Genomic DNA, 17,916 nt, shown 5'->3' with positions numbered 1-17,916 from the left:
AAGGGAGAGAGAGAGACAGAGAGAGGGAGAAAGAGAGAGACAGAAAGAGAGAAAAAGACAGACAGAATGAGACAGAGAGAGAAAGACAGCAAGAGAGAAAGAGATAGAGAGGGGTAGAAACAGAGAGAGATCCAACCAGGTAAAAACAAAAACATGTCACATTCCAGAAGAACTTTAACTTCATGTCTGAGTGGAGGTCGTCAAAAGTATCGAAAATCAGATACAGATCGATACTAAAACTAGAAGCGAAACTATATCCTCGTTTGTATCAATACTAAAAAATCACATTCAAAGGACAGAAATGAACTTTTCCTGATCACATTATATTGTCCAAATAAAGTGTTTTTTTATTATCTGAATCAGTATCGAAGTATCAAGTCTATTCCTTGGTATCGAAATCGAACAGAAGTCAAGTATTGTGTCTGATTCAAAAATAACTAAAGAGCAAACAAAACACTGCAGAAAAAACACAGGTCAAACTCCACGTTTCCCTTTGACCTCACATTCTCCGCTCAAAGGTCACGTCCTGTTTTTTCGAGTTTCCAGAAGGAAGTTCAAACTCAGAGATTCAGATTTTTTATTGTAAACATTAAAAACATTTGTAGAAAAATAAAACATAAAACTCAAATCTGACGCTCGAACTACCAGGACATCGAAGGAAACCGTTTATCTACACGACCGCTCAAAGGTTTGGACCGTGTTTTTCTCAAATACTTTATACGACGCAAGATATATGGAATTATGAGTTATTTTGAGTTTATATTTTTGCTTACTACCTGTTCCATTTGTGTCTTTCATGGTTTTGATGTTGTTTCTTCTTCAAGGTTTGTCCAACACTTTGATCGTGATCGTCGTGTATTTTCGTCGCTCCTCTTCGACCAGAAAACGGTAAAGTTCCTGCAGAAGGATTGAGATGCACTTTGTAGAATTATTACAAGTATTTAAAAGTCCAAAATGCAGATTTATTCAGGCGTTCGATCCAAGTCCCGACCAGCGCGTGTGGTTCTTGGGTCCTTGAGGAACGAACTTCGCTCAAACGATGGGTTCTGTAGCGTCAAAGGTCAAACTAATCAGAAGAAGGTTTAAGGATGAACTTTAAAAACAAGGAAGAACCTGAAGAAAACTCGAAATGTCCTCCTTAAGGTTGAGTCCGGGCTGGTCAGATGGTTCATGGTGGTGGTGCGAGATCTGGGTCAGTTTTTGGGCGACTTTAAGGTGAGATTTGGTTCAGTTTTGGATCTTACCGTTGGTGCAGACTTTTACTTAAGACAAAAACTCATATCTGGACCTTGTCTTTAGTTGAAAATGGAAGATTTGGATGAGTTTTTGGCTAGATTTTGGGAAAAGTTTGGGTAAATTTTGAAGGATACGTCATGGTAGGTTTTGGAAGAGTTTATGTTTGTTTATTTGAGTGACAAAGTGAATCATCTTCAGTCAGTCATTTACAAACTAAATCAAAGTTCAACAGTTTTTCAGTCTCGTTTTTTTTCCTCATTCTTTTTTCCTTGTAAGCAGCCATGTTTGTTTTGATAAGAACAGACCATCCCTGTCTTTCATTGGCTAATCCACCTGTCAATCACGCCCATCTGAACTCTGGAGATTCACCGGTGACCAGACTCACATCTTCAGAAAGTATTGGAGAAATGTGTTCTGGATTCCGGGCAAACATAGCAATCGGTGCAGACTTGACCTTAGACGAAGGCACTTGAACCTCCTCCTGGTTCAGAGGGGTGAGTTTCAGGTCAGTTTTTTTGGTACATTTTTGAGTAAGTTTTTGGTGAGTTTTTGGTGAGTTTCAGATGCGTTTCGGGTCAAAACATGGCTGCAGACTTGATTTTGGATGAGAGCACTTGTCTGAACCTCCTCTTTAGTTTTAGTTTCGGGTCAGTTTTTGGACAAGTTTCAGATCAGCTTCTGAGTATACTTTTGGTAACTTTTGGGTCAGTTTTTGAGTATTTTTTGGGTGGGTTGTGGCTGCATTTCAGGTCATAACGTTGTTGCAGACTTGACTTTAGACAAGAGCACTTGTCTGAACCTCCTCTTGTGTTCAGAGGGATGAGTTTTTGGGAATATTTTGAGTCAATTTTTGGGTATTTTTCTGTGAGTTTTGGATGAGTTTTTGGGTATATTTTGGGTCAGTTTTGGGATATATTTTGGGTGAGTTTTGGGTCAGTTTTGGGGTATATTTCAGGTCACTTTTGGGGTATATTTTGGGTCAGTTTTGGGGTATATTTTGGGTGAGTTTTGGGGTATATTTTGGGTCAGTTTTGGGGTATATTTTGGGTGAGTTTTGGGGTATATTTTGGGTCAGTTTTAGGTCAGTTTTGTGGGAACATTTTGGGGTATATTTCGGGTCAGTTTTGTGGGAACATTTTAGGTCAGTTTCGGGGTATATTTTGGGTGGGTTTTGGGGTATATTTTGGGTCAGTTTTGGGGTATATTTCGGGTCAGTTTTGTGGGAACATTTTGGGTCATTTTCGGATAATTTTTGTGGGAACATTTTGGGTGAGTTTCGGGTCAGTTTTGGGGTATATTTTGGGTCAGTTTTGGGGTATATTTTGGGTGAGTTTCGGGTCAGTTTTGGGGAATATATTGGATGAATTTTGGTTGCGTTTCGGGTCATAACGTGGGCGCAGACTTGACTTTGGACGAGAGCACTTGTCTGAACCTCCTCTTCAGTTCCTGCATGTTTGGAGACTTGGGTCGTGCTAAATGAAGCCCTCCGCGACGCTTCTCTCCGTTTGCAGAACCAAAGGAGCGAATCACCTGAAGAAGACAAACATTTATCATTATTTTTTTTTACATTATAAAAGTGTACTACAGTTTAACAACAAAGCGCTGAACTAGTGCGACCTCTGACCTCCTGACACAGATGCTGGAAGGCGCTGTGGACGCTGTGGTGGTTTTCTCGTGCTGATGTCTCGAAGTACACTCCCCCTGGTGGACACACACTGTTATGTCATTAAACTTTACTTTTTGGAGCTTTTTTTCCGTTATAATGTTGTTCCCTCGTCAAAAACACGTCTGAAGAGGTTTCCGATGTCATCCATGAATGTTTGACTAATTTAGCGATCTCTCCAGGGCCCTATTCCTATCTTCCTTATGGTTAGAAGTTCCTTGTGATCCTGTACGAGGCTCCGCCCACAAGCCTACATCACCCATGCACGGCAATTCTCCATAAATATACAAAAACATGATACGAAACAATACACTACAACTTCACAAACCTGATTCAATGTGCAGTAGTTTCATTAGCGAAATTCACATCGATTGTGTTGTGACATTTTAATACATAGTTTTCAAGAAAAACAAAATACCTCTTTAATACCCCATAGAAGTAAATACCTCCTCTTTAATACCCCATAGAAGTAAATACCTCCTCTTTAATACCCCATAGAAGTAAATACCTCCTCTTTAATACCCCATAGAAGTAAATACCTCCTCTTTAATACCCCATAGAAGTAAATACCTCCTCTTTAATACCCCATAGAAGTAAAATACCTCCTCTTTAATACCCCATAGAAGTAAATACCTCCTCTTTAATACCCCATAGAAGTAAATACCTCCTCTTTAATACCCCATAGAAGTAAATACCTCCTCTGTAATACCCCATAGAAGTAAATACCTCCTCTTTAATACCCCATAGAAGTAAATACCTCCTCTTTAATACCCCATAGAAGTAAATACCTCCTCTTTAATACCCCATAGAAGTAAATACCTCCTCTTTAATACCCCATAGAAGTAAATACATCCTCTTTAATACCCCATAGAAGTAAATACCTCCTCTTTAATACCCCATAGAAGTAAATACCTCCTCTTTAATACCCCATAGAAGTAAAATACCTCCTCTTTAATACCCCATAGAAGTAAATACCTCCTCTGTAATACCCCATAGAAGTAAATACCTCCTCTTTAATACCCCATAGAAGTAAATACCTCCTCTTTAATACCCCACAGAAGTAAAATACCTCCTCTTTAATACCCCATAGAAGTAAATACCTCCTCGTTAATACCCCACAGAACCAAATACCTCCTCTTTAATACCCCATAGAAGTAAAATACCTCCTCTTTAATACCCCATAGAAGTAAATACCTCCTCGTTAATACCCCACAGAACCAAATACCTCCTCTTTAATACCCCATAGAAGTAAATACCTCCTCTTTAATACCCCATAGAAGTAAATACCTCCTCTTTAATACCCCACAGAAGTAAATACCTCCTCTTTAATACCCCACAGAAGTAAATACCTCCTCTTTAATACCCCATAGAAGTAAATACCTCCTCTTTAATACCCCATAGAAGTAAATACCTCCTCTGTAATACCCCATAGAAGTAAATACCTCCTCTTTAATACCCCATAGAAGTAAATACCTCCTCTTTAATACCCCATAGAAGTAAATACCTCCTCTTTAATACCCCACAGAAGTAAATACCTCCTCTTTAATACCCCATAGAAGTAAATACCTCCTCTTTAATACCCCATAGAAGTAAATACCTCCTCTTTAATACCCCATAGAAGTAAATACCTCCTCTGTAATACCCCATAGAAGTAAATACCTCCTCTTTAATACCCCATAGAAGTAAATACCTCCTCTTTAATACCCCACAGAAGTAAAATACCTCCTCTTTAATACCCCATAGAAGTAAATACCTCCTCGTTAATACCCCATAGAAGTAAATACCTCCTCTTTAATACCCCACAGAACCAAATACCTCCTCTTTAATACCCCATAGAAGTAAAATACCTCCTCTTTAATACCCCATAGAACCAAATACCTCCTCTTTAATACCCCACAGAAGCAAATACCTCCTCTTTAATACCCCACAGAAGCAAATACCTCCTCTTTAATACCCCATAGAAGTAAAATACCTCCTCTTTAATACCCCACAGAAGCAAATACCTCCTCTTTAATACCCCACAGAAGCAAATACCTCCTCTTTAATACCCCACAGAAGTAAATACCTCCTCTTTAATACCCCACAGCTTTAAACTTTTGTAATAATGTCTTTGGCGTAAAAATGTACCACGAAAATAAGTTTTGCCGCAGGGCCATGACTCTAAGCTCTCAGAGTGTGAGCAGTGAGTTTGAGCTCATGTCAGAGATACTTTATGGACATAAAACACTGCTCTATTTTCAGAATGTGCAGAACAACGTTTACTGCACAGGGAAACTGCAACTGCGATCAGCAAGTTCTGTTTGAATAATAATACGATTCTGTTCAAAGTTCACATTTTAAACACGTGACAAAAAGACTGAAATATGAACTGACAGACACAAGAATCACATTTCAGAAGTACAGGGTTAGCCGTTTATATGCAGAAATATGGAGAATACGTCAAAAATTGCAGCCTTTTTGATTTGCTAATTGTGTTTGTTCAGATTTTGTTTCGATAAAAAATATTATACGCTATTTTCTGATCTGTTCTAATGTCGTTTCCTCGTCACAAACAGACCGGGAGTTGTGTTTTTTTTGTTTCATTCACACATTTTTAACGCACAAACCTGCAGATTTAGGCTGAGTTCTTCTTCTCTCAAACTGAAAACACTCCGTTCCACCTTGTGATGTCATCGTGTGGTAATACAGGAAGTGCTTCACTGTGTTTTTAAACTCCACACACCTTCACTAGAATCATTTGGATTTAATTTCAGTGCTGGAATTGCGAATGTCGACTGAACTAAAGGTAAAAGGAGCTGTTAACTAAAACTACCACTTGATGACATCACACGGTGGAACAGAGCATTTTGAGTTTTGGAAAAGTACGCAGACTAATATGCAGTACTACTCAACTCCAGGTGTGTTTTTGATGAAGTAACAGCATTTTAACATGACTTAAAGCTCAGAAGAGTCCATTTTGTGTAATACAAGGCCTTTAAAGTCCCTCCTCTGCAGAGTTACACTTTCAAGTGGCTGTGCAGATAAGAACATTCCTCACTCATTAAACAGCGTGAGTGTTTAGAGCTCAGATAAAAGAGAGACACTCGCTCTGAGCTTAAACCAGAAGGAGAGACAGAGAAATACACGAGTCTTGCACAGTGAAATATGTTAACGAGGAATTATTATCTGTATTTGGTTCTTATTTACAGAAAACGGAGGAGAGTAACGGACACGTGTGGAGTTCAGACTGATAAACGTCACACAGCTGTTTACTTTTTTCTCACAAATTGTCACGTTAATAATTCTGTTTTGTTGTATGTGCGCTCTTAACATGTATCAAAGTTTATGTTTTTACTCAATTCTCATCGTCTTCTTTGCTAAAATATCACGTTTTAAACCATGGCTCCATCGACTCTGGCTCCAATTCAGTTTCTATTGAAAAGCTGTCACCTCTCTCTCTGTAACTGCTGCTGTCAGACTCGTCGTTTCGGTCTTAAAATGTTCGTATTAACCCGCTCTACGTGATCTTGCGGTTTTAATTTCACTATTTTGTCCCTAAATCAAAATACGAGCATTAATAACCGACCAATGTGGTGCCTTCTTTCCCTAAGGTGCTCCCGGTAGTACAGTTTTTTACAGTTCCCTTCAAAAACCTCCCTCCTGATTGGCTCTTTAGTTACTATGATGCACGCGGTCAGATTAGCCGCTATAACACTTATGTAAACAGTCTACGGGTCAAATCTAAACACTCTAAGAGAAGAAGGAGCAAAGATGGCCGACCTAGAGTGGCGGCGAGCGTCTCTCCGTCGTCAGCGGGCACCTGTCGAGCTCGCAGCAGGTCGCTCTTGTTCCCGACCTGAGGCACAGACACAGGATTAGAGCGGGATTAGGGTCAATCTGAGGTCGGTCTGAGGTCGTCTGAACAGGAGGCCCAGGCCCGTCCTTAAAGTGCGGATTTAAGAGTTGACTCAAAATCTTACCTCGTTTTTATTAGTTTAACATTTTTGGTGGAGTTTATCAATTTACTTCCTGGTTGGACATAGGTAGAGGTAATTCTGTAACTGTTACCTAGCAACTATGATGTCAACAAACCAAACAAAACTTATCTAAATTGCACGATGATTTAACCCTCTGATGTATGGAATTATCAAAGCCTTGGTCAAAATTTTTTTCTGAAGCATTTTTATTCTTCTCAGGACATAAAACAACATTGTGAACTGCCTGTAAAAATGAATTAATTTGTGTTTTGTTTTGTTTTGTTTTGTTTTGTTTTATTTTATTTTATTTTATTTTATTTTATTTTATTTTATTTTATTTTATTTTATTTTATTTTATTTTATTTTATTTATTTTTTTATTTTTATGTTTTGAAAAACATTTCAACAATTTTTGGGAAATTTCAACACTGTATAGGCGCAATGTTTAGGCCTGAATAAGAAAACCAATCAGAGGAAATTTACTTGCAGTTACACCGACTGACCACTGAATTGACCTCAATGGAGTGTGGCAGCAGAGAGCACTCTAGATGCTGACCATATAAACAAATGCATTAAAGAGAAAGTTATGTTTTAGTAGTTGTCCACTGCAGTGACCACTATGCACCAGAGGGTTAACAAATAAAATACATGACGCCTTTATTTTGTTAAAGCGTTTGTTATTGTGCTTGTGTTTGCTATGTAGCTGTGGATCTTTATGTTATAAATTCCACATTTTAAATCACAATATTCAGCTAAAACGACTTAATACGATATGTTCAAAATGCAAATTCAGAGGGTTGATGAGAAGGAAACAACTATAACATGAGATTAAACGCTATAAAAAGTCGATTTTGCAGAATAGTGTATGTTCCGGAGTATAAATCGCACTGGAGTATAAGTCGTACCGGAGTATAAGTCGTACCGGAGTATAAGTCGTACCGGAGTATAAATCGCACTGGAGTATAAGTCGTACTGGAGTATAAGTCACACTGGAGTATAAGTCATACTGGAGTATAAGTCACACTGGAGTATAAGTCACACTGGAGTATAAGTCATACTGGAGTATAAGTCACACTGGAGTATAAGTCGCACTGGAGTATAAATCGCACTGGAGTATAAGTCACACTGGAGTATAAATCGCACTGGAGTATAAGTCGTACTGGAGTATAAGTCGCACCGGAGTATAAATCGCACTGGAGTATAAGTCGTACTGGAGTATAAGTCACACTGGAGTATAAGTCATACTGGAGTATAAGTCACACTGGAGTATAAGTCGCACTGGAGTATAAGTCGTACTGGAGTATAAGTCGCACCGGAGTATAAATCGCACCGGAGTATAAATCGCACTGGAGTATAAGTCGTACTGGAGTATAAGTCATACTGGAGTATAAGTCACACTGGAGTATAAGTCGCACTGGAGTATAAGTCGTACTGGAGTATAAGTCGCTCCTGAGTATAAGTCGCACTGGAGTATAAGTCGCTCCTGAGTATAAATCGCACTGGAGTATAAGTCGCACTGGAGTATAAGTCGCACTGGAGTATAAGTCGTACTGGAGTATAAGTCGCTCCTGAGTATAAGTCGCACTGGAGTATAAGTCGCTCCTGAGTATAAGTCGCACTGGAGTGTAAGTCGCACTGGAGTATAAGCCGCTCCTGAGTATAAGTCGCACCGGAGTATAAGTCACACCGGAGTATAAGTCGCACTGGAGTATAAATCGCACAGGAGTATAATTTGCACCAGCCAAAAAAATGCATAATAATGAAGAAAAAAAAACATATATTTCACAAATAAATCACATCTGAGTACAAGTCACTGATTTAAAACAATGTTTACTCTGGCAGAAAAGTGTGATCCTTGTTACTTCTTTTTGGATAGAGTTTTCCGTGTTAATGACATTGGTAGAGGAATTCCCAGCTCTACTTCCTGTATTTTTGTACTTAGTTTGTAAAGTTTTTTTTTTTTTTTCCTTCCACAAACTTATTGCAAACCTAAATGATTAAAAAAGCTGATGAGTATTACTATTAGCGTAGTAGTACTATTCCACCAAACCAAGTTATATTTAGAGAAACCTGAGCCTGTGGTGGACAGTAGCGCGGGAGAAAAGTACCAGGATGATGGGGATGTTTCCGGACGGGTGGATGCGGCGCACGTGTTGGTAAAGAGGCTGCACCGTGCGGTAACTGCTGTAGTCTGTGATGGAGAACACAAACACGTATCCATCCGCCCAGTAAATAGATCTGCAGAAAAAAACGCACAGGTTTAGGGTCAGCAATGAGAAATGATCTGAACATCTGTGTTTCCTGCAGTTCTCCTTCAGAATACCAAATATTTAAGATTCAAGATTTAATATTTTGCGATTCTAATTCACTTCAAATCATAAATGAGATGTTACCTGATGATATTTGAAAGTAAAGAGTTAGACAGTGCGTTGGAGTTAAGTCTGTGTTCGCTGCGTAGTTTTAAAACGTGAATAAAAACATGAACGTCTGACCTGTTGATTTGCTCCTGGCAGTACAGGCCGTCGTCCTCCTGAAAAAAAGAAAAACACATATTTACAATTTTGACATTTGTTTTGTTTTATTTAAAGCTGCACTATGTAACCTTTCTGGTGGAGGGTCTGCCACCTGCTTGTTTCCACAGCCTGACCCTGCTCACAGTCAGAATCCATGTTTTTTTTTGTTTTGTTTTTGGCTTTTTAAAGGTTTGAATTTCCTCCTCTGAGTTTCCTCCTCCCTTAGGTTGAGGAGCTCGGAGTAGTTCCAGACGCCTCCTGGACGTCTCTCAGGGGAGGTTGTTCTGGACATGTCCCACCAGGAAGAGACCCTCGGGGAAGACCCAGGACCCACGCCGGACCCGGACTATGTTTCTCGGCTGGCCTGGGAACGCCTTGGGATCCCCCCGGAAGAGCTGGAGGAGGTGTGGAGAGGGAAGTCTGGGCCTCCGTGTTCAGCCCGCCGCCTCTGTGACCCCGACCCCGGATAAAGCGGAAGAAAATGGATGGAGTTTCTTCTTAGTATCCTTTATTTGACCTCTTTTTTACTCCCTCTTTTTTACGTATCAGTACATTCGCTGCAGTACTTTAAAGTATTTTTTGAGCTGTCCCTCCTCTTTTTGCCTGTCTCCACTTCTCCTTTGGCGCCGTGTTTCCGTTTCCCCCGGGGGCAGGTCGTTCTCTCCTCATGTTTATGGACACGCTGACCTGTGTGACCTTTGAGCCCGGTGTCACAGGTCACAGGTCACAGGTGTGAGTACTCGTTCTGCTATGCACTCGTTGTACTCGTTCGTCGTCGCTGGGTTTATTGAATCGTGTGGACTTTGTGGTTTGTGTGTTTACAGGAGCTGAGGTAGAGGTCGTTTCCCCTCAGAGATAAGAGCCGAGGACACACACACACACACACACACACACACACACTTTAACCACCTCCTGATGTTCAAATCTACAGATCGGGCGACGTGGAGTTTGTCACGACTGCTGCTGATTTTTTTTTTCCCAGTTCAACAAATATCAAATAAGCTGCTGCAGATATTTTGAGGTTGATTTAAAACACAAAAATGAAAACCTTATGACACCTGAGCCTGAACTGTGTCTTATTTTTCCTCCGTACCTGCAGTGTTAGCGGAGTTAGCTGTTAGCATTAGCTGATGAACTGATTTTAAATGTAAAAAGTGGAAAAAAAGGAGTGATTAAAGTGTGAAATACCTGCAGAGACACACAGGGAGTGTCCTGGATCTGGAGAGACACGTCCTCTGTGTCCAGAGGCAACTTCCTCGAATACAGAGCTCCTACAGAAGAGAGGGAAGAGGGGGAGGAAGAGAGAGGGAGGGGAGGAGGGAGAGAGGAGAGAGGGAGAGGAAGGGGGAGAGAAGGAGGGAGGGAGGGGAAGAGGGAGAGAAACAAGGAGAGGAGGGGGAGGAGGGAGAGAGGAGAGAGGGAGAGTGAAGAAACAGAGGGAGAGAGAGAGAGGGAGAGGAAGGGGAGAGGAGAGAGGGAGGGGAAGAGGGAAGAGGGAGAGAAACAAGGAGAGGAGGGGGAGGAGGGAGAGAGGAGAGAGGGAGATTGAAGAAACAGAGGGAGAGAGAGAGGGAGAGGAAGGGGGAGATGAGAGAGGGAGGGAGAGGGGAAGGGGGAAGGAAGGATAGAGAGGGGAAGGGGGGGTGAGGAGAGAGGTAGAGAGAGAGAGGGATGGGAAGATGGGAGAAGGAGAGAGGGAGAGGGAGGAAACAGAGGGAGAGAGAAGGAGGTGAGGGGGGAGGGAGGAGAGATGAGGGAAGGAAGAAAGGAAAACAGAGAAAGAGGGAGGGAAAGGGAGGAGATAATAGAGGGAGAAAGCGGGAAGGGGGAGGGAGACGAGAGGGTGAGAGAGAAAATGGAGAGAGAAAGGGAGGGAAAGGGCAAGAGAGGGGACACAGAGAGAGAAAGAGAGAGGGAAGGGGGGGAGAAGTTGGAAGGATAGAAACAGTAAGAGGAGTAAAGAAAGGTCGAGAGAGAGAATAGATGGACACAGAGATGGAGGAGAGAACAAATGGAGGACGTTCACTTAAAAACGTCCAACTGAATTTAAAAAAAAGGTGAATAAATGTCCCAAACTCACCCGTGTTGGCTTCATAATCCCCGATGAAACGTTTGGTGAGAAACCGCACGATCAGAGCTGAAACAGAAGAAAAACATCAGAAAACAAAGGTAAGATTCAAGTTTAAGTCAGACCTTTTCTTTCCAAATGTTCTTTTCAGACCACGTTTCAGCTGTTTCTCCTCATTTACTCACTCAAAGCTGAAGCTGATCTCACTAAAAATGACACTTGTTGAGATGAGACTTTTTATTAGGTTAAAAATTCCAGGCAGAATTCCTAAAATCCAATTAAAACTGTTTGTATTTGTGGTCTAGTGATCCACATTCTTCCCAGAGTGGTTGATTTGACTGAAAATAAGCAAGTTACAGCTGAAATAAAAGCGTAAACAAAGAAAAAGTTTCGTTTCGACGGCCAGCGGGTTTTAAGTTGTGTTAAAATTCCGCCATTTTTTCCTTCAGGGATTTGGAATGAGTTTGGTTCTAAAAACACCTGGAAGTTGTTGTGATCTTAATCAAACATCGAATCAAAGCAAGAATCAAGCTACAAAGACGGCGGCCATTTTGGAATTCACTTTTAGGTTCGGTGTCTAAAATGTCTAACCATCTTTTCTTGGATTTAAGGATTTTGAATTTGGGAATTGTACTTAAATACACTGAAATTAAGTGGCAAAGAAGTTTTTTTTGTTTGTTTTTTTCATTTCATTTGGATTTATTTATCAATCCCTGTTTTCACCTCCACCTGGACACGCCCACTGTGACGTACTGTTTCGTTCTTCAGTTTTATTTTCTTAATCGGTGATACTCGTAGGATTCAGAAGTGTTGCATAGTCATTTTGGTACAAATGGTAAAAAAATAAAAATAAAAAAAATCTGCTGCTCGCTAGTGTGATGTGCATCTGTCCATAGGGGGCGCTGACAGCTACACGGCGCTTTGTGACGTTTACGGCGACGTCGCAGTTTTCTAACGTGGAAATCACTGAACTCGTTTCTTTTATTACGTCGTTTAAAATCAGGGGTCTCAAACTGAAATTATCTGAAACGTTTTCGTGGATTTTATGGATATACGTCGTTATTTGTTGAATCTTTTGTGATGGGAGTACACAGCGCGAGAGACACGACGCGTTTGAGGTTTATCGATTTGGCGTAACCTTCTACACGCAACATGGTAAGGAACACGAACATTAAAGTTTCATATTGTCCTGCGGGCCACAAAATATCATCTCGCGGGCCACGATTTGCCCCCGGGCCACGAGTTTGACACTCCAGTTTTAGCCAAATATTGTGATTTTAAAAGTGAAACTACAACTACAGAGCGACACAAGAACAATACGTCTGCTTCACTTGGACAAAAACCCCCAAAAAGTATCATTTTTCTGAGCAGAAATATGAAAAAACAGAACTTTTATTTGTACTTTTATGTAACAAGTACGTACACAGTGACCTACATACAGTACAGTGATGGGGAGAATACTTTTATGTAGTTACAGAATACTGACTACTGCATTAAAAAGTACTTTGTGACATATTCTGATACATGGTCCAATCAGAGTAATGTATTCTGAATATTTGGAATACTTTTACACAGAGGACAACATAGGACTGAAAAGGGTTTGTTCTGCGTTTGTTGTAATACTAATACTGCAGTTTGTGTGGTCAAGTACTGCACTGTCATGTATTTGAGACTGTAGCAGATTGCAGTTATTCGTAAAGAGTATTCAGAGTGTGTATTCTAGTACACGTGTTCAGGACGTCCCAGCAGTGACCTACATAACACCACCGTGCTCTGCTCAAACATCTGGGATTTAAACAAACTCAACAAAGTCTGAATCTGCTGAGTCTGAATCTCACACAGTTTAAACATGAGACTGAAGAAGAGGAGGAAGAACGAGAAGAAGAAGAACGAGAAGAAGAAGGAGAAGGAGAAGAAGGAAAAGAAGAAGAAGAAGAAGAAGAAGAACGAGAAGAAGAAGAAGAAGAAGAGGAGGAACAAGAAGAAGAAGAACGAGAAGAAGAACGAGAAGAACAAGAAGAAGAACAAGAAGAAGAAAAACAAGAAGAAGAAGAAGAATGAGAAGAATAAGAATAAGAGGAACAAGTGGAAAAACAAGAAGAACAGGAAGAATAAGAAGATCAATATCAGAAGAACAAGAAGAACGAGAAGAAGAAGAACAAGAAGAAGAAGAAGAAGAACAAGAAGAACAAGAAGAAGAAGGACAAGAACAAGAACAAGAACAAGAAGAAAAACAACAAGAAGAAGAACGAGAAGAAGAAGAACAGGAAGAACAAAAAGAAGAACAAGAAGAATAAGAATAAGAGGAACAAGTGGAAAAACAAGAAGAACAGGAAGAATAAGAAGATCAATATCAGAAGAACAAGAAGAAGAACATCTGAAGATACAACAAGAACAAGAGGAACAAGTAGAACAAAAAGAAAAGAAGAAGAAGAAGAACTACTACTACTACTGCTACTACAACTATCAATCCTACTATTACTACTACGACTGCTGCTGGTATTGGTACTACTATTACTGTGCCTGCTGCTACTGTAACACTGCAACAACACATCAGAATAAAGTACTCAAGTACACAAAAAAGTAAGGTGTAAAAAATACTCCTCTTTATAAAATGTTTTCTAAAAGTTACTAAAGGACTATTTCCTGTTACAATGATTACTAATACTACACTTACTACCGCATACTTACTAACGCTACGCTTACTACTGCATACTTACTAACAGTACACGTACTACGGCATACTTACTAATACTACACTTACTACTGCACACTTACTAACACTACACTTACTTCATACTTACTAACGCTACACTTACTACCACATACTTACTAATACTACACTTACTACCACATACTTACTAATACTACACTTACTACTGCATACTTACTAACACTACACTTACTACTGCATACTTACTAATACTACACTTACTACTACTCTGACCTGCTAAAAACACACGAGTAAAACATCTGGTGTCAGTGGCATCTGGAAAAGAAATTCCTGAATCTGATCCATGTATTTCTCCTGGAAGTTTTTGCACGATGCGTTTGGAATTTATGAGCTGACAGAGTCCCGCCTCACAGCGAGAAGGTCCCGGGTGCGATTCCCGGGTGGTCTGGGCCTTTCTGTGAGGAGTTTGCACGTTCTGCCTGTGTCGCTCTCATAAAACACAACACCACAGACAAATCCTCCAAACCAAACCTGGCTCCGATCAGGAAACACGGCCCCGGAATCACGGCAATGTGCTCCCAATAAACGGAGGAGGAAGAAGTACTCAGTTACACATACTGGAGTACTCAAGTAAAAGTACAAGAAACAGGTGGAAAAATGGAGTAAAAGTATTAAAGTATCTGTTTAAAAATGTAAAAGTAAAATGTATTTTGTGCAGATTTAGAAGAGAGAGGGAAAGAGAGAAAGAGAGAGTGGAATGGGGGAGGAAGGAGAGAGGGGGAGGGGGAGGGGAAGAGAGGAAACAGAGAGGGAAAGAGGGAAGGAAAGAGGGAGGGAGGGAGGGAGGGAGGAGAGAGGGAGTGAGAGGAAATAGGGAAAGAGGAAGGGAGAGAGGGAGAGAGAGGAAACAGTGAGGGAAAGAGGGAGGGGGGAGAGAAACGGAGAGAGAGGAAACAGAGGGAAAGAGGGAGAGAGAGGAAACAGAGAGGGAAAGAAGGAGAGAGGAAACAGTCAGGGAAAGAGGGAGGGGGAGAGAGAGAGAGACGAAATAGGGAAAGAGGGAGAGGGGAGAGAGGGAGAGAGAAGAAACAGAAAGAGAAGGGGGGAGGGAGGAGTGAGGGAAAAGAAGAGGGAAGGAAGAAAGGAAACGGAGAGAAAGAGAGAGGGAAAGGTGGGAGAGAAGAGAGGGAGAAAGATGGAAGGGGGAGGGAGGAGAGATGGCAAGAGAAAAGATGGAGAGAGAAAGCGAGGGAAAGGGAGAGAGAGGGGGCACAGATTGAGAAAGAGGGCGGGAGGAGAGAGGGAGAGTAAAGAGAGCGAACAGCAGGTAGAGAGAGAGAATAGACGGACACAGGCGGAGGAGTGAACAAATGGAGGATGTTCACTTAATAACATCAGTTTTTTGATCTAATAAAAAAGTAGAAAGTACAGATACTGCTCTCAAATGTTGTGACGTAAAAGTAAAAGTAGTACAGATACCTAAAATGTTATACTTTTTATATAGTACTTTTCCGCTCACACAGACACTGGGGGTGAGGCAGGGTAAGTGTCTTGCCCAAGGACACAAGGACAGCATTCCTCTGTGGGAGCCGGAATCACTCGACCAACCTGTGGGTCAGTGGAAGTTTACGTCGAGAGCGGGATTCGAACCGTTAACCTTTCGGATCAGTGGACAAACGCTCGACTGTTGCTGCTTTTTGACAACGAAACGTCATTTTCAACACAAAATATCAGTTGATTTAATATCGAGGTCTTTTACTCATTCAGATCTCTGTGGGGTTTCACAATGAGACAAAATGAAAAAAGAACCGTTGCCGTAGTGATTAACAATTGAGGAAACGTCACATTTTGAGTGTCTAGATTTGATTCTAGATTTAGTTTTGATTATCTGGGAATCTATGTTTTGACAACCCTGGTTTTGGTAAATGTATTTTTAACAGCACATTATAAGATGGACTGTATTTATAAATGGACATTAAAAAAAAAATAAAAAAAATAAAAAAATAAACTAAATAAATAAATAAAATAAAATAATTAATAATAAAAATAAAATAAAATAAATAAATAAAGTAAAAAAAAATAAAATCAATAAAATAAAAAATAAACTAACTAACTAAATAAATAAATAATAAAAATAAACTAAATAAATAATAAAAATAAACTAAATAAATAATAAAAATAAAATAAATAAATAATAAAAATAAAATAAAATAAAATAAATAAATAATAAAAATAAAATAAATAAATAAAGTTAAAAAAATAAATAAATAAATAAAGTAAAAATAAATAAATAAATAATAAAAATAAAATAAATAAATAATTAAAAAAACAAATAAAATAAATAAACATAGGTAACCTGCTAGTCGCCGCGTTCCAAACAGGAAGTGATCATGGGCGCACTTCCAGCTCCATCAACTATGGCTCCAATTCACTTTCTATTGAAGAACTGTGTCTCCTCTCTCTGCACCTGCTGCTGTCAGACTCGTCATTTTGGTGTTAAAATGTTCGTATTAACCCGCTCTACATGATACTGGGGTTTAGAGCGGATTTATTTAGCTATTTTGTCTGTAAATCAAACTATAAACACTAATAACAGACCAATCAGGCGCCTTATTTCTGCAAAGTCACTCCTGTTAGCGTTAGCAACAGGTTTGATTGACAGTGTTGCTAAGCGCCCACTGCCTGATAAACCAGCGGTGTTTGTGGGCGGGAAGTGGCGTTTCCTTCAACAACCTCGCTTCAGATTGGCTCTTTGGTTGCTATGATACTCACGGTCGGAATTCCAAATATGAAACTCGGCTCCAAATGATGTCCATGGAGTTGAGACTGATTAAAAAAACGTTCCAGAGCGATTAACAGTTAAGGAAAAGTTAAATTTGTAGAACAGTGGTCCCTCGTTTATCGTGGAGGTTATGTTCTAAAAATAATCCACAATAGACGAAATCAGTAGGGAGAGAGAGGAAGAGAGGGAGCGAGAGGGACAAAGAAAGAGAGATAGAGAGACAGGGAGGAAGAGGGAGGGATGAAGAAAGAGGGAGACGAAAGAGGGAGAGAGAGGGAGGAAGAGGGAGAGATGAAGCGAGAAGGAGGGAGGAAGAGGGACAAAGAGGAAGAGAGAGAGGAAGAGAGAGATGGAAAGGGAGAGAGAATGGCAAAGAGGGAGGAAGAGGGAGGTTCAAAGAAAAAGAGATAGAGAGACAGGGAGAAAGAGGGAGGGATGAAAAAAGAGGGAGACAGGAAGAGGGAGAGATGAAGCGAGAAGGAGGGAGGAAGAGGGAGAAGGACAAAGAGGAAGAGAGAGATGGAGAGGAAGAGAGAGTGACAAAGAGGGAGGAACAGGGAGAGGGAGGGACAAAGAAAGAGAGATAGAGAGACAGGGAGGAAGAGAGAGGGATGAAGAGAGAGGGAGACGAAAGAGGGAGGGAGAGTGAGGAAGAGGGAGAGATGAAGCGAGAAGGAAGGAGGAAGAGGGACAAAGAAAGAGAGATAGAGAGACAGGGAGGAAGAGGGAGGGATGAAGAAAGAGGGAGACGAAAGAGGGAGAGAGAGGGAGGAAGAGGGAGAGATGAAGCGAGAAGGAGGGAGGAAGATGGACAAAGAGGAAGAGAGAGAGAAAGAGAGAGATGGAAAGGGAGAGAGAGTGACAAAGAGGGAGGGAGAGGGAGGGGCAAAGAAAGAGAGATAGAGATACAGGGATGAAGAGAGAGGGAGATGAAAGAGGGAGAGAGAGGGAGGAAGAGGGAGAGATGAAGCGAGAAGGAGGGAGGAAGAGGGACAAAGAGGAGGAGAGAGAGGAAGAGAGAGATG

The 17,916-nt window shown here is 40.6% G+C and overlaps 1 protein-coding gene across 1 annotated transcript in view; it reads right to left on the bottom strand.

The window, feature by feature from the left end:
* Positions 1-491: 491 nt before the first annotated feature.
* The window catches only part of rasl11a (RAS-like, family 11, member A), a 22,097-nt gene continuing 4,672 nt past the window's right edge, over positions 492-17,916 (bottom strand). Inside the window, exons 2-8 of the mRNA XM_033983636.2 lie at positions 11,448-11,504; positions 10,556-10,638; positions 9,347-9,384; positions 8,963-9,092; positions 6,659-6,734; positions 2,861-2,937; positions 492-2,766 (exon numbers count right to left, since the gene is read on the bottom strand). Coding sequence (XP_033839527.1) covers positions 2,620-2,766; positions 2,861-2,937; positions 6,659-6,734; positions 8,963-9,092; positions 9,347-9,384; positions 10,556-10,638; positions 11,448-11,504 — 608 coding nt within the window. The 3' untranslated portion in view covers positions 492-2,619. The remainder of the gene's footprint in view (positions 2,767-2,860; positions 2,938-6,658; positions 6,735-8,962; positions 9,093-9,346; positions 9,385-10,555; positions 10,639-11,447; positions 11,505-17,916) is intronic.

This window comes from Periophthalmus magnuspinnatus, chromosome 18, assembly GCF_009829125.3.
Source record: "Periophthalmus magnuspinnatus isolate fPerMag1 chromosome 18, fPerMag1.2.pri, whole genome shotgun sequence".
Classification (NCBI taxonomy): Eukaryota; Metazoa; Chordata; class Actinopteri; order Gobiiformes; family Gobiidae; genus Periophthalmus; species Periophthalmus magnuspinnatus.
The sequence above is the reverse complement of the archived record's forward strand: the minus strand, read 5'-3'. Positions and strand labels throughout refer to the sequence as shown.